The sequence below is a fragment of the Ornithorhynchus anatinus genome, chromosome 7 (assembly GCF_004115215.2).
Source record: "Ornithorhynchus anatinus isolate Pmale09 chromosome 7, mOrnAna1.pri.v4, whole genome shotgun sequence".
NCBI lineage: Eukaryota > Metazoa > Chordata > Mammalia > Monotremata > Ornithorhynchidae > Ornithorhynchus > Ornithorhynchus anatinus.
In genome coordinates, this window is record NC_041734.1 from 71,200,129 (window position 1) to 71,217,659 (window position 17,531).

At 47.4% G+C, this 17,531-nt stretch overlaps 1 protein-coding gene across 1 annotated transcript in view; it reads right to left on the reverse strand.

Moving 5' to 3' along the window:
- Positions 1-17,531, reverse strand: part of ELAPOR1 (endosome-lysosome associated apoptosis and autophagy regulator 1) — an 84,444-nt gene that overhangs the window by 14,611 nt on the left and 52,302 nt on the right. Inside the window, exons 8-11 of the mRNA XM_029069191.2 lie at positions 16,756-16,844; positions 6,362-6,539; positions 2,626-2,754; positions 862-952 (exon numbers count right to left, since the gene is read on the reverse strand). Coding sequence (XP_028925024.1) covers positions 862-952; positions 2,626-2,754; positions 6,362-6,539; positions 16,756-16,844 — 487 coding nt within the window. The remainder of the gene's footprint in view (positions 1-861; positions 953-2,625; positions 2,755-6,361; positions 6,540-16,755; positions 16,845-17,531) is intronic.

The window sequence follows — 17,531 nt, forward strand, 5'->3', positions numbered from 1 at the left end:
GGAGGGGTGGTCAATATTGTCCTACGTTTGGGGGTGTTCGGGAGTGAGGGTCTGGGCTCAGCTGCAGAGCACACTGGCGTGATTTGACCCCTGATTCCACTGGGGCAAGGAAAGGAAGACAGCTGTTCAGTAGTCGGGGGGATGGCTGAATCTTTCTCACCATTCCTGAGGTTTTCCTGAGGTAATTGGGGGAAGCCCCTCATTAGCCATAGAACTAAGCATGTGCCAATCCCAATAGAGCATCACTGTTCCAAACTAATTGGGACTAAGGGTCCTTCAGGGGTCACCTAACTGCTCTCAGGCCTTGAGAGCTGAGAAGGTGAGGAGATTCCAAGCCACCTCTCCTCCTCCTCCCCACAGGTCCTGGGTTTGTGGGACCCATTCTTGCAGCCCAGAATGGCCTCCCCAGCTTTTCTCTCATTCCCCTGCTGCCTGCCATTCCCTGAGGGTTTGATTTCTGCCAGCTGGCTTCTCTTCTTCTACAGGCAAACCCTACCTCAGTCTTTGCTCTGTGGTTTAAATGGCAAGGGAAGCCCTCGGGGGAGGAGGGAAGAGTTTCTAGAACTTTGGTTGAGTGGGTCAGCTGATGCAGACACGCAAAGGCATGAATTGCCTTTCAATTTGGATGGTCTGAAAGCTGAATATTGGGCTAGAAGATCCATCCATTCTCTGAAGTCACTTCAGGCCCGATGGGCCTCGACATAGTGAAGTGGAAAGCAGATTTCCATTGTACAGCGGTCCCCTTACCTGGAATGATGGCTGTGCTTGCGCCTGAGGTCTGGGACATTCTGGGCACTGGGGGCATTGCTAGGAATGCTTGGGCCTGACCCTCCCCTCCCTGGGGGACCTGGCATTCCCTACCTGAATCCTGGAACGATCAGGGTCAGGATCATGAAATCATTATCCGACCCTCCGGCGGCAGTATAAATGTGGTCGCCAGCCACCTCCCAGCCTGGAAATGTTGGGGAGAAGGGTTAAGTCTCTTGGGTCTTAGAGCAGCAGACATGAAATTTTTTTATGGTATTTGTTAAGTGCTTACTATGTGCCAGGCACTGTTCTAAGTGCTGGGGTAGCTACAAGGTAATTAGATTGGACAGAGTCCATGTCCCACATGGAACTCCCGGTTTTAATCTCCATTTTACAGATGAGGAACTAGGACACAGAGAAGTTAAGTGATTTGCCCAAGGTCACACAGCCGACAAGTGGCAGAGGTGGGATTAGAATTCAGATCCTTCTGACTCCCAGGCCTTTGCTCTATCCACCAGGCCCATGCTGCTTCTCATGTGGTTACAAAAAGGACTATAACCCAGATCACAGGCCTTGGAGTCTGGAGATGTGAGTTCTAATCACTCTGCCATTTGCCTGCTGTGAGACCTTGGGCAAGTCACTTCACTTCTCTGGGCCTCAGTTTTCCTCATCTGTAAAATGGAGATTCAATAACTGTTCTCCCTCCCCTTTACCCTGGGAGCCCCAAGTGGGCCAGGAACTGTGTGCCACCTGATTATTCTACCCCAACATTTAGTACAGTGCTTGGCACATAATAAGTGCTTTACAAGTAAAATTATTACTGTTATTATTATTATTATTATTGTTAGAGTAGGCACTCAGCCTCAGAGGTCTTTTCAGCTTCCAGCTTCTCCCCCACTCCTCATCCTCTGCTAACTGCTCATTTGTGAGCCTGGGGTAGCCACTCTAGCCCAGGATGGCCTCCTGGGACCTATGACTCTGACCAAAGGAGGGAAAGTGACAGGGTCAAGTGTGGCTTTCCCACAGGCATAGCAATAGCGAGGCTCCCCCAGCTCTGTTGCTCCTGCAGTTGAAGAGCTAAAGGGATCTGATCCCATCTTTGTTTCCTAAACTGTTAGCGTGGGCTATAATCAGACTAAAGGGTGAGGAGTCCTGAGTTCCATCTCCCTCTCTACCACTGGGATTCACTAGCTGTTCTCCTTCCCCATTAGATTGTAAGCCCCATGTGAGACCTGATTATCTTGTATCTACCCCAGCGCTTAGTACAATCCTTGGCACAGAGTAAATGCTTAACAAATGTCACTATTATAATTACCATTATTTATTATTATTATTATCCCATTCATCCCGAGGCCCCTGACACATTCCCGTTTCCTCTCCCAGAATCCAGCCAACTTCACCTCGCGGTCACCTTAGCTCTCAGCGGATCTGGAGCAGCAACCGTGGTCACTGGTATTGGGGACAATGGTGAGTCTCAGTGGTATTGAGAAGCTGCCACCGCACCCTTGGGTTCACCCCCGGTCCTCGTCGGGGCCTGAGTTGGGGAGACCATGACCTTACACCCCCTCCTCCTCCTGTGGGGGGAGTCAGTGACTGTGACACTTGTCAAATGCGCTAAAGGTTCTGCCCAGCAGTCACTGTCTCATCAGAGGAACTGTGGATAATGATAATAATAGTAATAATAATGGTGGATGAACCTTTGGGCTTGGATACAAGGGTAAGTGAAAACAAGGTGGGCTGAAGGACCACTCACTGGGGTTGGGATGGTCAGGGATAATTTTGGGAGGAGTTCAGAGGGTGGCAGAGTTGCTCATGGCTGCCCACGGGGAAGGGAGGTGGACCCCGGCTCGGTCCGCAGCTCGAGGAAGGATCACCTACCTGTCATGCCCTTGTATTCAAAGTTGACGCCGCTGAGCACAGTGGTTTCCATGTTCGGTGGCAGTGTGTTCCACCACTTGTATTCGAAGCCCAGGGCCGGCTCAGTGCCAGCCGGGCAGCTGACACAGCCTGGGGAGAGAGAAGAGCGAATGGCTCCACTGAGCAGAGGATGGAGATGCTAGAGGACGGAGATGCTAGAGGACGGAGATGCTCTGGGCATGTCACCCCCCTCCACAAAAATCTCCGGTGGTTCCCTCTCAACCTTTGCATGAGAGGTTGAGACTGTTGGCTTCAAAGCTGACCATCACCTTGCCCCCTACTACCTCACCTCCCTTCTCGCCTTCTAAAGCCCAGCCCGCCCATTCTGCTCCTCTGCTGCTAACCTCTTCACTGTGCTTTGTTCTAGCCTGTCCCGCCGTCCACCCTGGCCTATGTCCTACCTTTGGCCTGGAATGCCCTCCCTCCTCACAGCTGTCAAACTAGCACACTTCCGCCCTTCAAAGCCCTACTGAAAGCTCACCTCCTCCAGGAGGCCTTCCCAGACTGAGCTCCTCCTTTCCTCTGCTCCTCCTCCCCTCCCCATCGCCCCTACTCCCTCCTTCTGCTCTACCCAACTCCCTGCCCCATAGCACTTGTGTATATGTACATATTTATTGTTCTATTTATTTTATTAATGATGTGTGTATATCTATAATTCTATTCATTTATATTGATGCTATTGATGTCCATCTACTTGTTTTGTTTTGTTGTCTGTCTCCCTTCTTCTAGACTGTGAGATCCTTGTTGGGTAGGGATTGTCTCTATTTGTTGTGGAACTGTACTCTTCGAGTATTTAATAAAGTGTTCTGCACACAGTACGGCTCGATAAATAAGATTGAGTGAATGAAGGGAGTCCGGGGAGGATGACATCTGACAGACAAAGCCTTATTGAAGGCACATCTCCTCCAAAAGGCCTTCCCTGTCTAGGCCTGCCTTTCCTCTTCCCCCTCTCCCTTCTACATCGCACTGACTTGCTCCCTTCATTCATCCCCCACTCCCGTTCTCACAGAACCCATGTACATATCTGTAATTTATTTATTTATAGTAATAGCTGTCTCTGTCTCTAGACTAAGCTCACTGTGGGCAGGGGAGGTATCTGATTATTATTATATTGTACTCTCTTAAGCACTTAGAACAGAGTTCTGCCCACAGTTAGTGATCAATAAATACAATTGAATGAATGAATGCTGGGCTGCAGGAAAGTAGAGTGTGGGAAGCAGCGCTGATGTCCTATAATCCAAACAACCTGGGCTGCTGACTCCATTAACTGTACAGAGTGATAGACCATTTTTGAGACTGTGAGCCCCACATGGCACAGGGACCGTGTCCAACCTGGCACATCGTAAGTGCTTAACAAATACCATAATTATGAGAAGCAGTGTGGCTTAGCGGAAAGAACACCTGCTTGGGAGTCAGAGATTGTGGGTTCTAATCCCGGCTCTGCCACTTGTCAGCTGGGTAACTTCGGGCAAGTCACTTCACTTCTCTGTGCCTCAGTTATCTCATCTATAAAATGGGGATTAAGACTGTGAGCCCCAAGTGGGACAACCTGATCACCTTGTATCTACCCCAGCTCTTAGAAGGGTGCTTGGTAAGTGTTTAACAAATACCATCATCATTATTATTATTATTATCAGAGAGTTATGCATGTTGAGGGGTTGGATCAATTTATGTATGAAAAATTCCTAATTGTTTCTTAGAAGAAAAGTTGGGGATGTTCGAAGGTAATAACCATGAGTAGATAGGTCAAAGAAGAAAACAATTGTATTAGTCCTCTGAGCTTTCTGTTGCTAGTGGTGGAGACAGAATCTTGGGCAGGATGGACCACTGGTCACACCCAAGAATGCGTTTCACCGCTGTCACATCAACTACTGACTTCCTACTACAATCCAGCCTGCACACTTTGCTTCTCTAATGCCAACCTATTCACTATTCCTTGATCTAATCTATCTTGCCACCAACCCCACATCCTCTTAGTGGCCAGGATCTCCTTTTCCCTTCATATACAACAGACCACCGCTCTCCCCACCTACAAAGCCTTATTCGAATCACACCTCCTCCAAGAGGCCTTCCCTGGCCAACCCCTTATTTCCCCTTTTTCCTTGCCCTCCTGTGTCATCTATGTACTTGGATCAATAAGAGCTCAGTAAAAATGATTGAATGAATATCCTTTAATCAATCAATGGTATTTATTGGGCACTTACTTTGTGCAGAGCACTGTATTAAGGGCCTGGGGATAAAAAATACAACAGAGTAGTTGGTAGATACATTTCCTGCCCACACTTGATATTCATACTATCCTCAGCCCTACAGCATTTTGTTCTCATCGGTAATTTATTTTAATGTCTGTCTCCTCCTCTAAACTGTAAGCTCCTTTTGGGCAGGGAATGTGGACTCTACCAAGCTCTTAGATAGTGCTCTGCAGCCAATAAATACTCAAGAAGTGCTCAATAAATACCACTGATTGATTGATTGATCAATTGTTTTTAATCAGGGCTTGCAGAAATCTCCCCAGTTTTTGCTCTTTTCATTCCTCATTCAATCAATTGGTTGTGTTTACTGAGTGCTTATAATGTGTTGAGCATTGTGCTAAGTGCTTAACATAACTCTTCCAAGAGGTCTTCCCTGACTAAGCCTTTTCCTTTTCTTCAACTCCTTTCTGCGTCACTCGGACTTGCTCCCTTTATTTATCCCCCTCCCAGCCCCACAGGACTTATGTACATTTCTGTAATATATTTATTTCTGTTAATGTCTGTCTCCCCCTCTAGACTGTAAGCTCGCTGAGGGCAGAGAATGTGCCTGCTTTATTGTTATATTGTACTCTCCTGAGGGCTTAGTTCAGTGGTCTGCACACAGAAAGTGCTCAATAAAAATGACTGACTGACTACAACAGTCATTAGACAGAGGTCATGGGTTCGAATCCCAACTCTGCCACTTGTCAGTTGTGTGACTGTGGGCAAGTCACTTCATTCATTCATTCATTCATTCATTCATTCACTCAATAGTATTTATTGAGCCCTTACTATGTGCAGAGCACTGTACTAAGCACTTGGAATGTACAATTTAGCAACAGAGAAAAGTCCCTGCCCTTTGAGGGGTTTATAGTCTAATCGGGGGGAGACAGACAGACAAGAACAATGGTAATAAATAGAATCTCTGTGCCTCACTTACCTCATCTGTAAAGTGGGGATTAAGACTGTGAGCCTCATGTGGGACAACCTGATTACCTACCCTGTATACCCCAGCGCTTAGAACAGTGCTCTGCACATAGTAAGCGCTTAACAAATACCAACATAATAATAATTATTATTATTATTACACAATCCCCATCATGACTCCCCAGTCCCTGCCGGGCCAGGATGGGCTAGTCTAGCCTGGAAGAACTCTCTGTTGAGATTTCTCATTGTGGGGGACTGGAAACCCATTTTTTTGTTTTTCAGTTTGGGGTCAGTGGGGAGTTCATTCATTCATTCATTCGATCATATTTATTGAGCACTTACTGTGTGCAGAGCACTGTACTAAGCTCTTGGGAGAGTACAATACAGCAATAAACAGACACATTCCCTGCCCACAACAAGCTTATAGTCTGAAGAAGAGTTTACAGTCTCCACCAGGTCAGCAGAGCCCGTTCTGAGTGGGAACATGGCTGACAAAAATGGAGGAGCCCGGGCTGGGGGACCCCAGAGGACCCACGTACCTGATCCGTTGGAGTAGGAGCCGTAGGGGCACGGCTCACAGGAGCTGCTGTTGGATTTGAAGAACCCTGGGTTGCAAGGTGGGCAGCGGGTCTTCACCCCCGAGGCGGGCAGTTGCACTGCCCCTTCCATGTCCTCGCCGCAGATCTTTGGCTCCACCCACTTATACATGAGTTGAGTCTGGGGAGACAGAGGAGAGGTGAGGGGCGGCCACGGCTTCTGGGCGATCAGTCCGCCCGGGAACGATCGTATTCATCAGGACACCAACCTGTGGGCTGCGACATGGCAGAGCTAGATTTGCCCAGCAGGGCAATTGCCGCAAATCATGTCATGTGGTGCAGTGTGACAAGCTGCCTCCCAACCCTGTAGCTGTGGCAAGGAGGCCGGGGCAGGCCCCCACTGAGGTCAGCACACCTCAGGCCCAAGAACGGCTGCAGCTAAACCGCAAGATGGCACCCACCACGGGCGGGGAGTGTGAGGGGCACGTGCAGGAGGGATGAAGCCTAGCGGAAAGAGCACAGAGCACCGAGCTGGGAGTCAGAAGACCTGGGTTCTAATTCTGACTCCACCAGCTGCCTGTTGTGGGACCTAAGGCAAGTTGTGGGACCTCCGCCAAACTGATTCTCTTCCCCTCTTCAAAACCCTACTTAAAACTCACCTCCTCCAAGAGGCCTTCCCAGACTGAGCTCCTCTTCTCCCTCTACTCCCTCTGCCACCCCCCCTTTACCTCTCCGCAGCTAAACCCTCTTTTTCCCCTTTTCCCTCTGCTCCTCCACCTCTCCCTTCCCATCCCCACAGCACTGTACTCGTCCGCTCAACTGTATATATTTCCATTACCCTATTTATTTTGTTAATGAATTGTACAACGCCTCGATTCTATTTAGTCGCCATTGTCTTTACGAGATGTTCTTCCCCTCGACTCTATTTATCGCCATCGTTCTCGTCTGTCCATCTCCCCCGATTAGACCGTAAACCCGTCAAACGGCAGGGACTGTCTCTATCTGTTGCCGACTTGTTCATCCCAAGCGCTTAGTACAGTGCTCTGCACATAGTAAGCGCTCAATAAATACTATTGAATGAAAAGTCACTTAACTTCTCTGAGCCTTAGTTTCTTCATCTGTAAAATGGATCTGTTCTCCCTTAAACTGTGAGCCCCACGTGGGGAGAGACCTGGGTCTAACCTGATTGCATCTATCTCAGTTCTTAGCACACTGCTTGCATAGAGTAAGCACTTCACTCATACCACAATTATTGTTGATTTCCTACCACAGCCCAATCCACATACTTCACTCCTATAGTGCCAGCTTGCTCACTGTGCCCCAATCTTGTCTTTCCCACGTCCTCCCTGTGACCTGGAACTCCCTCCCCCACCACACATGCCAGACCACCACTCTCACCACTTTCAAAGCCTTATTAAGGTCACATCTCCTTCAAGAGGCCTTCCCAGATTAAGTCCTCTTTTCCCCTACTACCATTCCTTTCTGCGATGCCTATGCCCTCAGGTCTGCACCCTTTAAGCACTTGAAATTTACACTCCACCTCCCCAACACACACACACACACACACACACACACACACACACACACACACACACACTTCATCCCCAAAGCATTTGGTAAATTTCTGTAGTTTATGTGTGCATATTAATGTCCATCTCTCCCTCTAGACTCGACGTGCCTTGCGGGTAGGGCACATGTCTGCCACCTCTGTTATACTGCACTCTTTCAAGCACTTAGCACAGTGTTCTGCACAGGGTAATAATAATAATGATGTTGGTATTTGTTAAGCGCTTACTATGTGCAGAGCACTGTTCTAAGCGCTGGGTTGATACAGGGTAATCAGATTGTCCCACGTGAGGTTCACAGTTTTAATCCCCATTTTACAGATGAGGTAAGTGAGGCACTGAGAAGTGAAGTGACTTGCCCACAGTCACACAGCTGACAAGTGGCAGAGCCGGGATTCGAACCCATGACCTCCGACCCCCAAGCCCGGGCTCTTTCCACTGAGCCACTCTGCTTCCATGGTAAGCACTCACTAAATATCACTGACTGATGGATTGATTGATTATTAGTATTAGGGTCAGAAGCAGCATGCCCTAGAGGAAGGGCACAGGCCTAGGAATCAGAAGGACCTGGGTTCTAATCCTGGCTCTTCCACTTGTTTGCTGTATGACCTTGGGAAGTCACTTCATATCTCTGTGCCTGAGTTATCTTGTCTTTAAAATGGGGATTAAGACTGTGAGCCCCTTGTGGGACAGGGACTGTGTCCAACCCGATTTGCTTGTATCCACCCCAGTGCTTAGTAGAGTTCCTGGAACATAGTATGCACTTAACAAATATCACAATTATTATTATCATTATAATACACTGAACAAAAACCACAATTATTATTATTGTTCTTAATAATAATAATAATAATGTTGGTATTTGTTAAGCGCTTACTATGTGCAGAGCACCGTTCTAAGCACTGGGGAAGATACAGGGTAATCAGGTTGTCCCAAGTGGGGCTCACAGTCTTAATCCCCATTTTACAGATGAGGTAACTGAGGCACAGAGAAGTTAAGTGACTTGCCCACAGTCACACACCTGACAAAGGGCAGAGCCGGTAGTCGAACCCATGACCTCTGACTCCCAAGCCCAGGCTCTTTCTGCTGAGCCACTCCCTTGAGCCTTGACCTCTTCCTTTTGCCTGATGCTGGAGCCACTGGTACCCATCACCCTACACCAAAAAACAGTTGGGAGGAGAGAACAGTGAGAGGTCAAGAGCCAGACAGCTTAGGCAGCAGGAACTTTGGAGTTTTAGCTACAGTAATGAGTGAGGGGTAGAGGAGTCCATGTGGGCACATGGAGATCTCAGAATGGCCACCAGGAGGCACTCTGGTCCCACTGCCAAGCCCAAGATCCGGCCTAGAATTGAGTCTTTACCCAGAAGTAATAATAATAATAATACTAATGATATTGGTATTTGTTAAGCGCTTACTATGTGCAAAGCACTGTTCTAAGCACTGGGGGGATACAAGGTGATCAGGTTGTCCTTCATGGGACTCACAGTCTTCATCCACATTTTCCAGATGAGGTACCTGAGGCCCAGAGAAGTGAAGTGACTCGCCCAAAGTCACACAGCTGATAAGTGGAGGAGCCGGGATTAGAACCCATGCCCTCTGACTCCCAAGGCCGGGTTCTTTCCACTGAGCCACGCAGCTTTTCTGTACAGACTGGGGGTTCCACTTACGAGAAGCAGCGTGGCTCGGTGGAAAGAGCCCGGGCTTGGGAGTCAGAAGTCATGGGTTCAAATCCCGGCTATGCCACTTGTCAGCTGTGTATCTGTGGGCAAGTCACTTAACTTCTCTGTGCCTCAGTTACCTCATCTGTAAAATGAGGATTAACTGTGAGCCCCTCGTGGGACAACCTGATTACCCTGTATCTACCCCAGTGCTTAGAACAGTGCTCTGCACATAGTAAGCACTTAACAAATACCAACATTAACTCAGTCGTAAGGGGAATCCAAGTTCACTCTTTCAGTCGTATTTATTGAGCGCTTACAGTGTGCAGAGCACTGTACTAAGCGCTTGGGAGAGTACAATATAACAGTAAACAGACACACTCCCCGCCCACGCATACTGGTTGTAAATGAACCCAGGTGGCTCAGGAACAACTGGACTAATCTAATGGCAGTGGGGAGCCATTGGGGACGAGGTGTAGCCCCTGCCATTAGCTTTCAGATAGGGGCTGGTGCTATTCTCGCAAAATAGGTATGAAAGGGACACAATTGCATTTTTATGTTCAGCTGGAAGATTAATTCCTAAAGATCCTTAGGGGACGGGAATAGGAGGGAGGGAACAGTCCTCTGACCTGTAAGGAGCTGGGGTTTCTTCTATTGATTTATGCATTCCTATCCTCTCCCTGTAAATTCCATGATTCTCTTCAGTCTAACCCTCTGCAACGGACCTTGGTTTAAGACAGGGTAGACTAGCTTTAAGGTTGTCCTGACCTCTTGACTCCTCTCCCCGACAAATCGAAACCCTAATATAGTTCAAGATCTTTAGGCTCAGGAGCAGTGAGCCTGGGTATTAATTGAGTGCTTACTATATGCAGGACACTGTACTGTGAGTTTGGGGGAGTACAATATAACAGAGTTGGCAGATATGTTCCCTTCCCATAACTAGCTTACAGTAAAGAGGGAAAATGGAACCAGCTCAGGGCCTTGGTCCTGATCCTGAAGGCATAAGGCAGAAATGGGAGTGAAATCAGGTGCAGATCCATTGTCAGCCCCAATCAACCTCATGTAATACTTGGCTGGCAGCAAGGGAACAAGCTCAGAGTAGAAAAATGATCCTTTGAGATCACATAGATAGAGGACGGGCCTAAGAGTCTGAAGGACCTGGGTTCTAATCCTCAATCCACTACTTGACTGCTGTGTGACCCTGGGCAAATTATTTAACTTCCTTGGCCCTCGTACCTCTGTTAAATGGGGATTTAGACTGTGAACCCCATGTGGGACATGGACTGTATCCAGCCTGATTAGCTTGTATCTACCCCAGTGCTTAGTACAGTACCTGGCACATAGTAAGCACTTAACAAATACCATAAATCACCCCCAACCCCGAATAAAACAGATTCTCAGATGCATCAGAGCCTGGAAGAGGATGAGGTGACCAAGAAGGTATCTAGAACAGATGTCCAGAGGGGATGCTTTCTGATGCTTTCTCACCCCATTTATTAGCATCATCATCATCATCAACAACTTGTCCCTCTCTTCCTTCCTCCTCTACTAGCCATTGCTGTGTCTTTCTGCTCTCCTGTGGGGTCACAGACTGGGCAGTGGCACAGCCAGCGGAGATAGCCCGATGCTCAACTTGTGCCAGGGGAGCAGGACTCCCTGGACCTGATTCGAGTGGTAGGATGAGAATAAGTTGAGGTCTTTTAACCGCAGATCGGAAACCTCAACAGAAAGAGAAGAAATTCATTTTCGACTCAGCAGACGCAGCTTCCTCAGTCATCTCACACAAGACCTGTCAAGTTCAGAGGGCCAGCAGAACTTGGGAGATTCCCCAATGGACCACTGAGGGATGATGATGGTCCCACCCGCCTAACACACAAACCACAGTGTCAAGGGCAGAATTGGGATGGGACCAATTCTGAGAAACCCTCCCTCTGTCCTTGACAGCGGCCGGTGTGTACCGAATGTGAGCTAAGCCACCAAGTGCAGGAATCATTTACCACTTTGGCCAGGAAATGCCAAGAGGGGCAGAGATACCCACTTCATGGGGACGACGGGGATGACCTTCCCCACTGCTCTTTGAGCTGGTGTCCCAGCCTTTTTCTTTTTTAATGATAATTGTTAAGTACTTACTACGTGCTGGGCATGGTACTAAGCAGTGGGAATCAGATTGGACACAGTTCCTGTGTCTTAAGACACAGTCTTAATCTCCATTTTACAGATAAAGTAACGGGAGGCACTGAGAAGTAAAGTGATTCGCCCAAGGTCACACAGCAAACAAATGGTGGAGCTGGAATTAGAACCCAGGTCTTCTGACTCCCAGGCTTGTGCTCTTTCCACTAGGCCACACTGCTTTTCATTCCAGGTCTCTTTCAACACCTGAGAGACTGTAAACTCACTCTGGGTAGGGAGTGTGTTAGTTTGTTGTTATATTGTACTCTCCCAAGTTCTTAGCACAATGCTCTGCGCACAGTAAGTGCTCAATAAATACGAATAAATGAAAGTGTCCTGTCAGGACTGAAAAGGCCCAAAATGGTGGCTTTCTGACCAATTTACTCTTTGAAGCCCGCCCCCTCCCACTCCTCATTCCCCCTAAAATCCCTGCCCCGTTTCTGCCCCAAGCTCAAAATAAAAAGCTGTCACTTTTGAAGAGGGGCTCTCTTGAATGAGTTATCTGTATCCTGGTCACCATATGTCACTGCCTGCTAGGTAGCAGCCTGTGAGAGCATCCAAAGGCTAGACTCCCAAAGAGGAAGGGTCACATTAAGAGAAACTGGGGTCCTGGTCTAAGGGCCCCCCCCCTTCACGTGACTTCAGCTAGAGCTTGGGCAGAGCTAGAGGAGAGGTGTGGGCAGCCTCCACAGCACCTGGGTCTGTAGGCCTTTGGTCTTGGGGTGAGGAGTGAGGAGGAGGAAGGAGTTGTCAAGAGTCAGAGACCCCCTCCACCCTTCTCCTGACGTGACTGAGTGCCTGACTGCTGGCCTGCCAAGGATCCCTCCTGTGGCTTGCTCTACTGAAAGTGAAAGTGGCTGCGGGATGGGTGGTGGGGGAGGAAGAGGGTTGGTGGGGAGTCCCCCTCTCCTCCAGAGTCATAGTGACACCCTGCAGAGGGTTAAACACACACGACAGGCACGCAAGTGTCATCTCTACATCCTGAAGCATTAAACTGACTTTTCCATTGGCTTAATGACCTCTCTCAACTAAGAAATCAACAAGATTCCTCTGGGAGCTGAAGGGTGGTGGAGCACGGGTGATTAATAACTATTTGTGTTAATCTCCACTCTGAGAGTGGGCTAAATGAGGCTGGAAATCCCTTCAATCTATCAATCAAGTGAGTAGTAGTAATTATAATAATTGTGGTATTTGCTAAGTATTTACTATGTGCCAGGCACCAAACTAAGTACTGGGGTGGATACAAGCAAATGGAGTTGGACACAGTCCTTCTCCCACGTGGGGCTCACCGTTTCAATCCCCATTTTACAGATGGGGTAACTGAGAAGTGAAGTGTCTTGCCCACGGCCACACAGCAGACAGATGGTGGAGTCTGGATTAGAACCCATGACCTTCTGACTCCCAGACCCATGCTCTATCCACTATGCCATGAATGCCTACTATGCAGGGAACTGTATTAAGAGTTTGCGTAGAGTTCCCTTTAAAGCTGTACACGTTGGCATTGGCTGCTTACCAATTAATCAATGGTATTTACTGATCACTTACTGTGTGCAGAGCACTGTTCTAAGCACTTAGGAGAATACAGTACAAATAGATGTGGTAGACCCAATCCCTGCCCACAAGGAATTTACAGTCTAGTGGAAGAGACAGACATTAAAATAAATTGAAGCTAGGGGAAGCAACAGAGTATAAGGGTACTTAGATAAGTGCTTTGAGGCTGAGGGGGTGACTGTCAAAGTGCTTAAAGGGCACAGACTCAAGTCGCCAAGTGACACAGGAGGGAGGGTGAATAGGGTGGAGAAATGAGGGAAATGAGCCCTGGTTTTAAGATCTTCATCTTCACACTGCCCTAAGCAGTGGCTTTATTGATAAGTTCGAGAGGGTTGCGATTTTTATGGTGCGTCTGCTGAGGCCCCAGCAAACCTGGGCTTAATTTCTTTGAGCCTTTGCATTAAGAGCCCAGGTCTTGGCTTACATACACCTCTTCAGCCAGAAAAACGGTGCAGTGAAGCGACCAGTGGTTTGGTTTTCTACATGGCAGTCAGGTTTTTCAGCTGGTCAGTCCCCTGTCTGGTATTGAGATGGCACCAGGTGTCTTTTTGTCTAGCATCAGTATAGAACCAAACACCTTCATATCTGGCATTTTCATTTTGAAGCACCCAGCCTCCCTCCACCCTGGTTCCTGCCTCTCAATCCTGTGGCTAGGAGGCTTCGTATCACAACTTGGTGACTGTGCTTACAGAGCCCTGGGAGGGAAATGCTAAGTTTCAGTAGTAAGGCTGCAGGTCAAGAGCCCACCTGGCATCACCCTCTAGGTTCTGCAGGTTGTCATAGAAAGTTCTGCTTGACATAATTTCTGTATGATATGTAACCTGAATAATACACAAGCATAATGTGTGTTTGCTACTTCCAGATGACAAAGGCACACCAGTGGCCAGCTTAAAAACAACTCATCAGATACCCCGATTGTAAGCCTGTCAATGGGCAGGGATTGTTTCTATCTGTTGCCGAATTGTACATTCCAAGTGCTTAGTACAGTACTATGTGCTTAGCATATAGTAAGTGCTCAATAAATATTTTTGAATGAATGAATGCTTTTTTCTTTTTTTAATAGTATTTGTTAAGGGTTTACTATGTACCAGGCACGGTACTAAGTACTGGGGTAGATACAAGCTAATCAATTTGGACACTACCCACAAATCTGTCCTGCTGCTCCATAGAGACCTCTGATCTTTTGACCCCATCCAATTTTCTCAAGCCATCATGCCCCATTTAGTCTTCATACCCAAACTACCCTCCCTTGATGATCACGATGATGTCCTCAACACCACCCTCTCTACTGCATTCGACTCACTCGCTCCCTTATCCCTTCACCGATCTTGTACTACTAAGCCACAGTCCGCTTCCTTCTCTCCTGAGTACGAGCTGTCTGATGGAAACCAGGTATCAGGCCGACATGGCTTCAACTACCATCTCTATGTGGATGATTCCAAAACCTACATCTCCAACCATGATCTCTCTTCTCTACAGTCTCATATTTCCTCCTGCCTTCACGTCATCTCTTCTTGGATGTCCCACCGACACCGCAAACTTAACATGTCCAAAATGGAACTCCTCATATTCCCACCCAAATCCCATCCTCCCCGTGAATCCTCATCACTGTAGACACCACCACCATCCTCCCTGTGTCACAAACCCATAACCTTGGTGTTATCCTCGACTCATCTCTCTCATTCAACCCACATTTTAATTTGTCCCCGAAATCTGACAGTTCAAACTTCACAACATTGCTAAAACCTGCTCATTACTCTCCATCCAAAGGGCTACCATGTAAATCCAAGCACCTATCTTATCCCTCCTTGATTACTGCATCAGCCTACTTGCTGGCCTCCCTGCCTCCTCTCTCTCCCCAGTACAGTCCATACTTCACTCTGCTCCCTGCATCATCTACAAAACCATTTAGTACTTGTTTCCCCACTCCTCAAGAACGTCTAGTGTTTGCTCATTCACCTCCTCATCCAACAGAAACTCCTTACCATAGACTTTTAAAACACTCCATCACCTTGCCCTCTCCTACCTTACCTCACTCATCTCTTACTGCAACCCAGCCCACACACTTCACTCCTCTAATGCCAGCCTACTCACTGTTCCTCAATCTTTATCTTTTTTTTATGGTATTTGTTAAGTGCTTACTATGTGCCAGGTGCTGTCCTAGGCACTGAGGTAGATATAAAGTAATCAGATTGGGCACAGTCCATGTTTCATACGGGGCTTCAGTCTTAACCCCCATTTTACAGATGAGGTAACTGAAGCACAGAGAGATGTTAAGTGACTTATCTGAAGACAAACAACAGACAAGTGGCAGAGCTGGTTTTAGAATCCAGGTCCTTCTGATCGTTGGCCCATGTTCTATTCATTCATTCATTCAATAGTATTTATTGAGAGCTTACTATGAGCAGAGCACTGTACTAAGTGCTTGGAATGTACAATTTGGCAACAGATAGAGACAATCCCTGCCCAATGACGGGCTCACTCTATCCACTAGGCCATGCTGCTTCTCGCCACTGACTCCTTGCCCACATCTTACCTCTGGCCTGGAAAGCTCTCCCCCCTTCATATCCGACACAAAATAATAATAATGGTATTTGTTAAGCACTTATGTGTCAAGGACTGTTCTAAGCACTGGGGTAGATACAAGGTAATCAGGTTGTCCCACGTGGGACACATGATCACTCTCCCCACCTTCAAAGCCTTATTAAAAGCACATCTTCTCCAAGAGGCTTTCCCCAAATAAACCCTCATTTCCTCTTTTCCCACTCCTTTCTGTGCCTCCCTTGCACTTGGATTTGCATCCTTTAGTCACCCTTCCCTCAGACCCACAGCACTTATGTACATATCTGTAATTTATTTAGGTATATTGATGTCTGAATCCTGAGTCTAAACTGTTTGCTTGCTGTGGGCAGGGAACAAGTCCACCAACTCTGTTATATTGTAGTCTCCCTAGAGCTTAGTACATTCTCTGCACTCAGTAAATGCTCAATAAGTAAGATTGATTGATTATACACAATCCATGTTCCACATGGGGCTCAAAGTCTTAATCCTCATTTTACAGATGAGGTAACTGAGGCCCAGAGAAGTTAAGTGATTTGCCCAAGGTCACACAGTAGACAAGTGACGGAACCAGGAGTACAACAGCGGTCCTCTGATTTCACAGAGCTGGGTTGGTTGTTTGGGTTCTAGTGAGAAAATCTCTCTTGTACCTGAGAACTCAGGAATCCAGGGAGAAGCAGCAAGAGACCCTGAAGAACAGCAAGGGCATCGAAAGGAATGAACACTTGACTCATCCATGGTTATCTGGCTTCCAGGGTTCCATCAGATTCCCAGGGCTTTGGGTTGAGGTTGTTGGAGGGAGGCTGGTTTCCCAACCTTGGTATTTCCCAGACCCTTCTCCTACATCAGTGAGGGCATTACCCCATATAATAATGATTATAATAATATCACCTACCTCTCCATTGGCATCACAAGCCGTGTGAGTGTAGAAATAGTCTTTATCTGTGCAAGCTGGACGCAGCTTACAGGAGGAGGCTCCTTGTTCTAAACACCAAGGAAAAAAAAGGACTATTTCAGTCATGGCCAGAAGACAGTATCATCATCTACTTATTCCCTAGTGGACTAGTCATGGAATCCTAGAGTTGTTTTTTTTTAAAGAGATCATCTAGTCCAGCCACCTGGAAAGTAAATGATTAAATTATTACATTCACTAGCTATTCTGTCACTAACAGCTCTACTACTTGCCTGCTGTGTGACTCTGGGTAAGTCACTTAACTTCTCAACTTCTCTGTACCTCTGTTGTTTGCAGAGACTCCGGAGAGCAGAAGAGAAACTGGGAAAGAGTCCACACCATCCCAAGGTGAGGGAAATGCCTGAATTGGTAGGGAGCTCTGAGGCCCATTGCTGTCTGCTCCCTGCTGCCCACACTGCTCTTTACTCTCAGCTGGGCAAAGATCAATCAATCAATTGTATTTATTGAGCACTTACTTTGTGCACAACACTGAACTAAATGTAAAATATAACAGAGAAGCACCATGCTCTACTGGAGAGAGCGTGGACTTGGGAGCCAGAAGGACCTGTGTTCTAATCCCAGTTCTGTCGATTGCTTTCTGTGTGACCTTGGGCAAGTCACTTAACTTCTCTGCTTGTTTCCTCAACTATAAAATGGAGATACCTGTTATCCCTCCTACTTAGAATTTTAGCCTCATGTGGGACAGGGATTATCTCTGA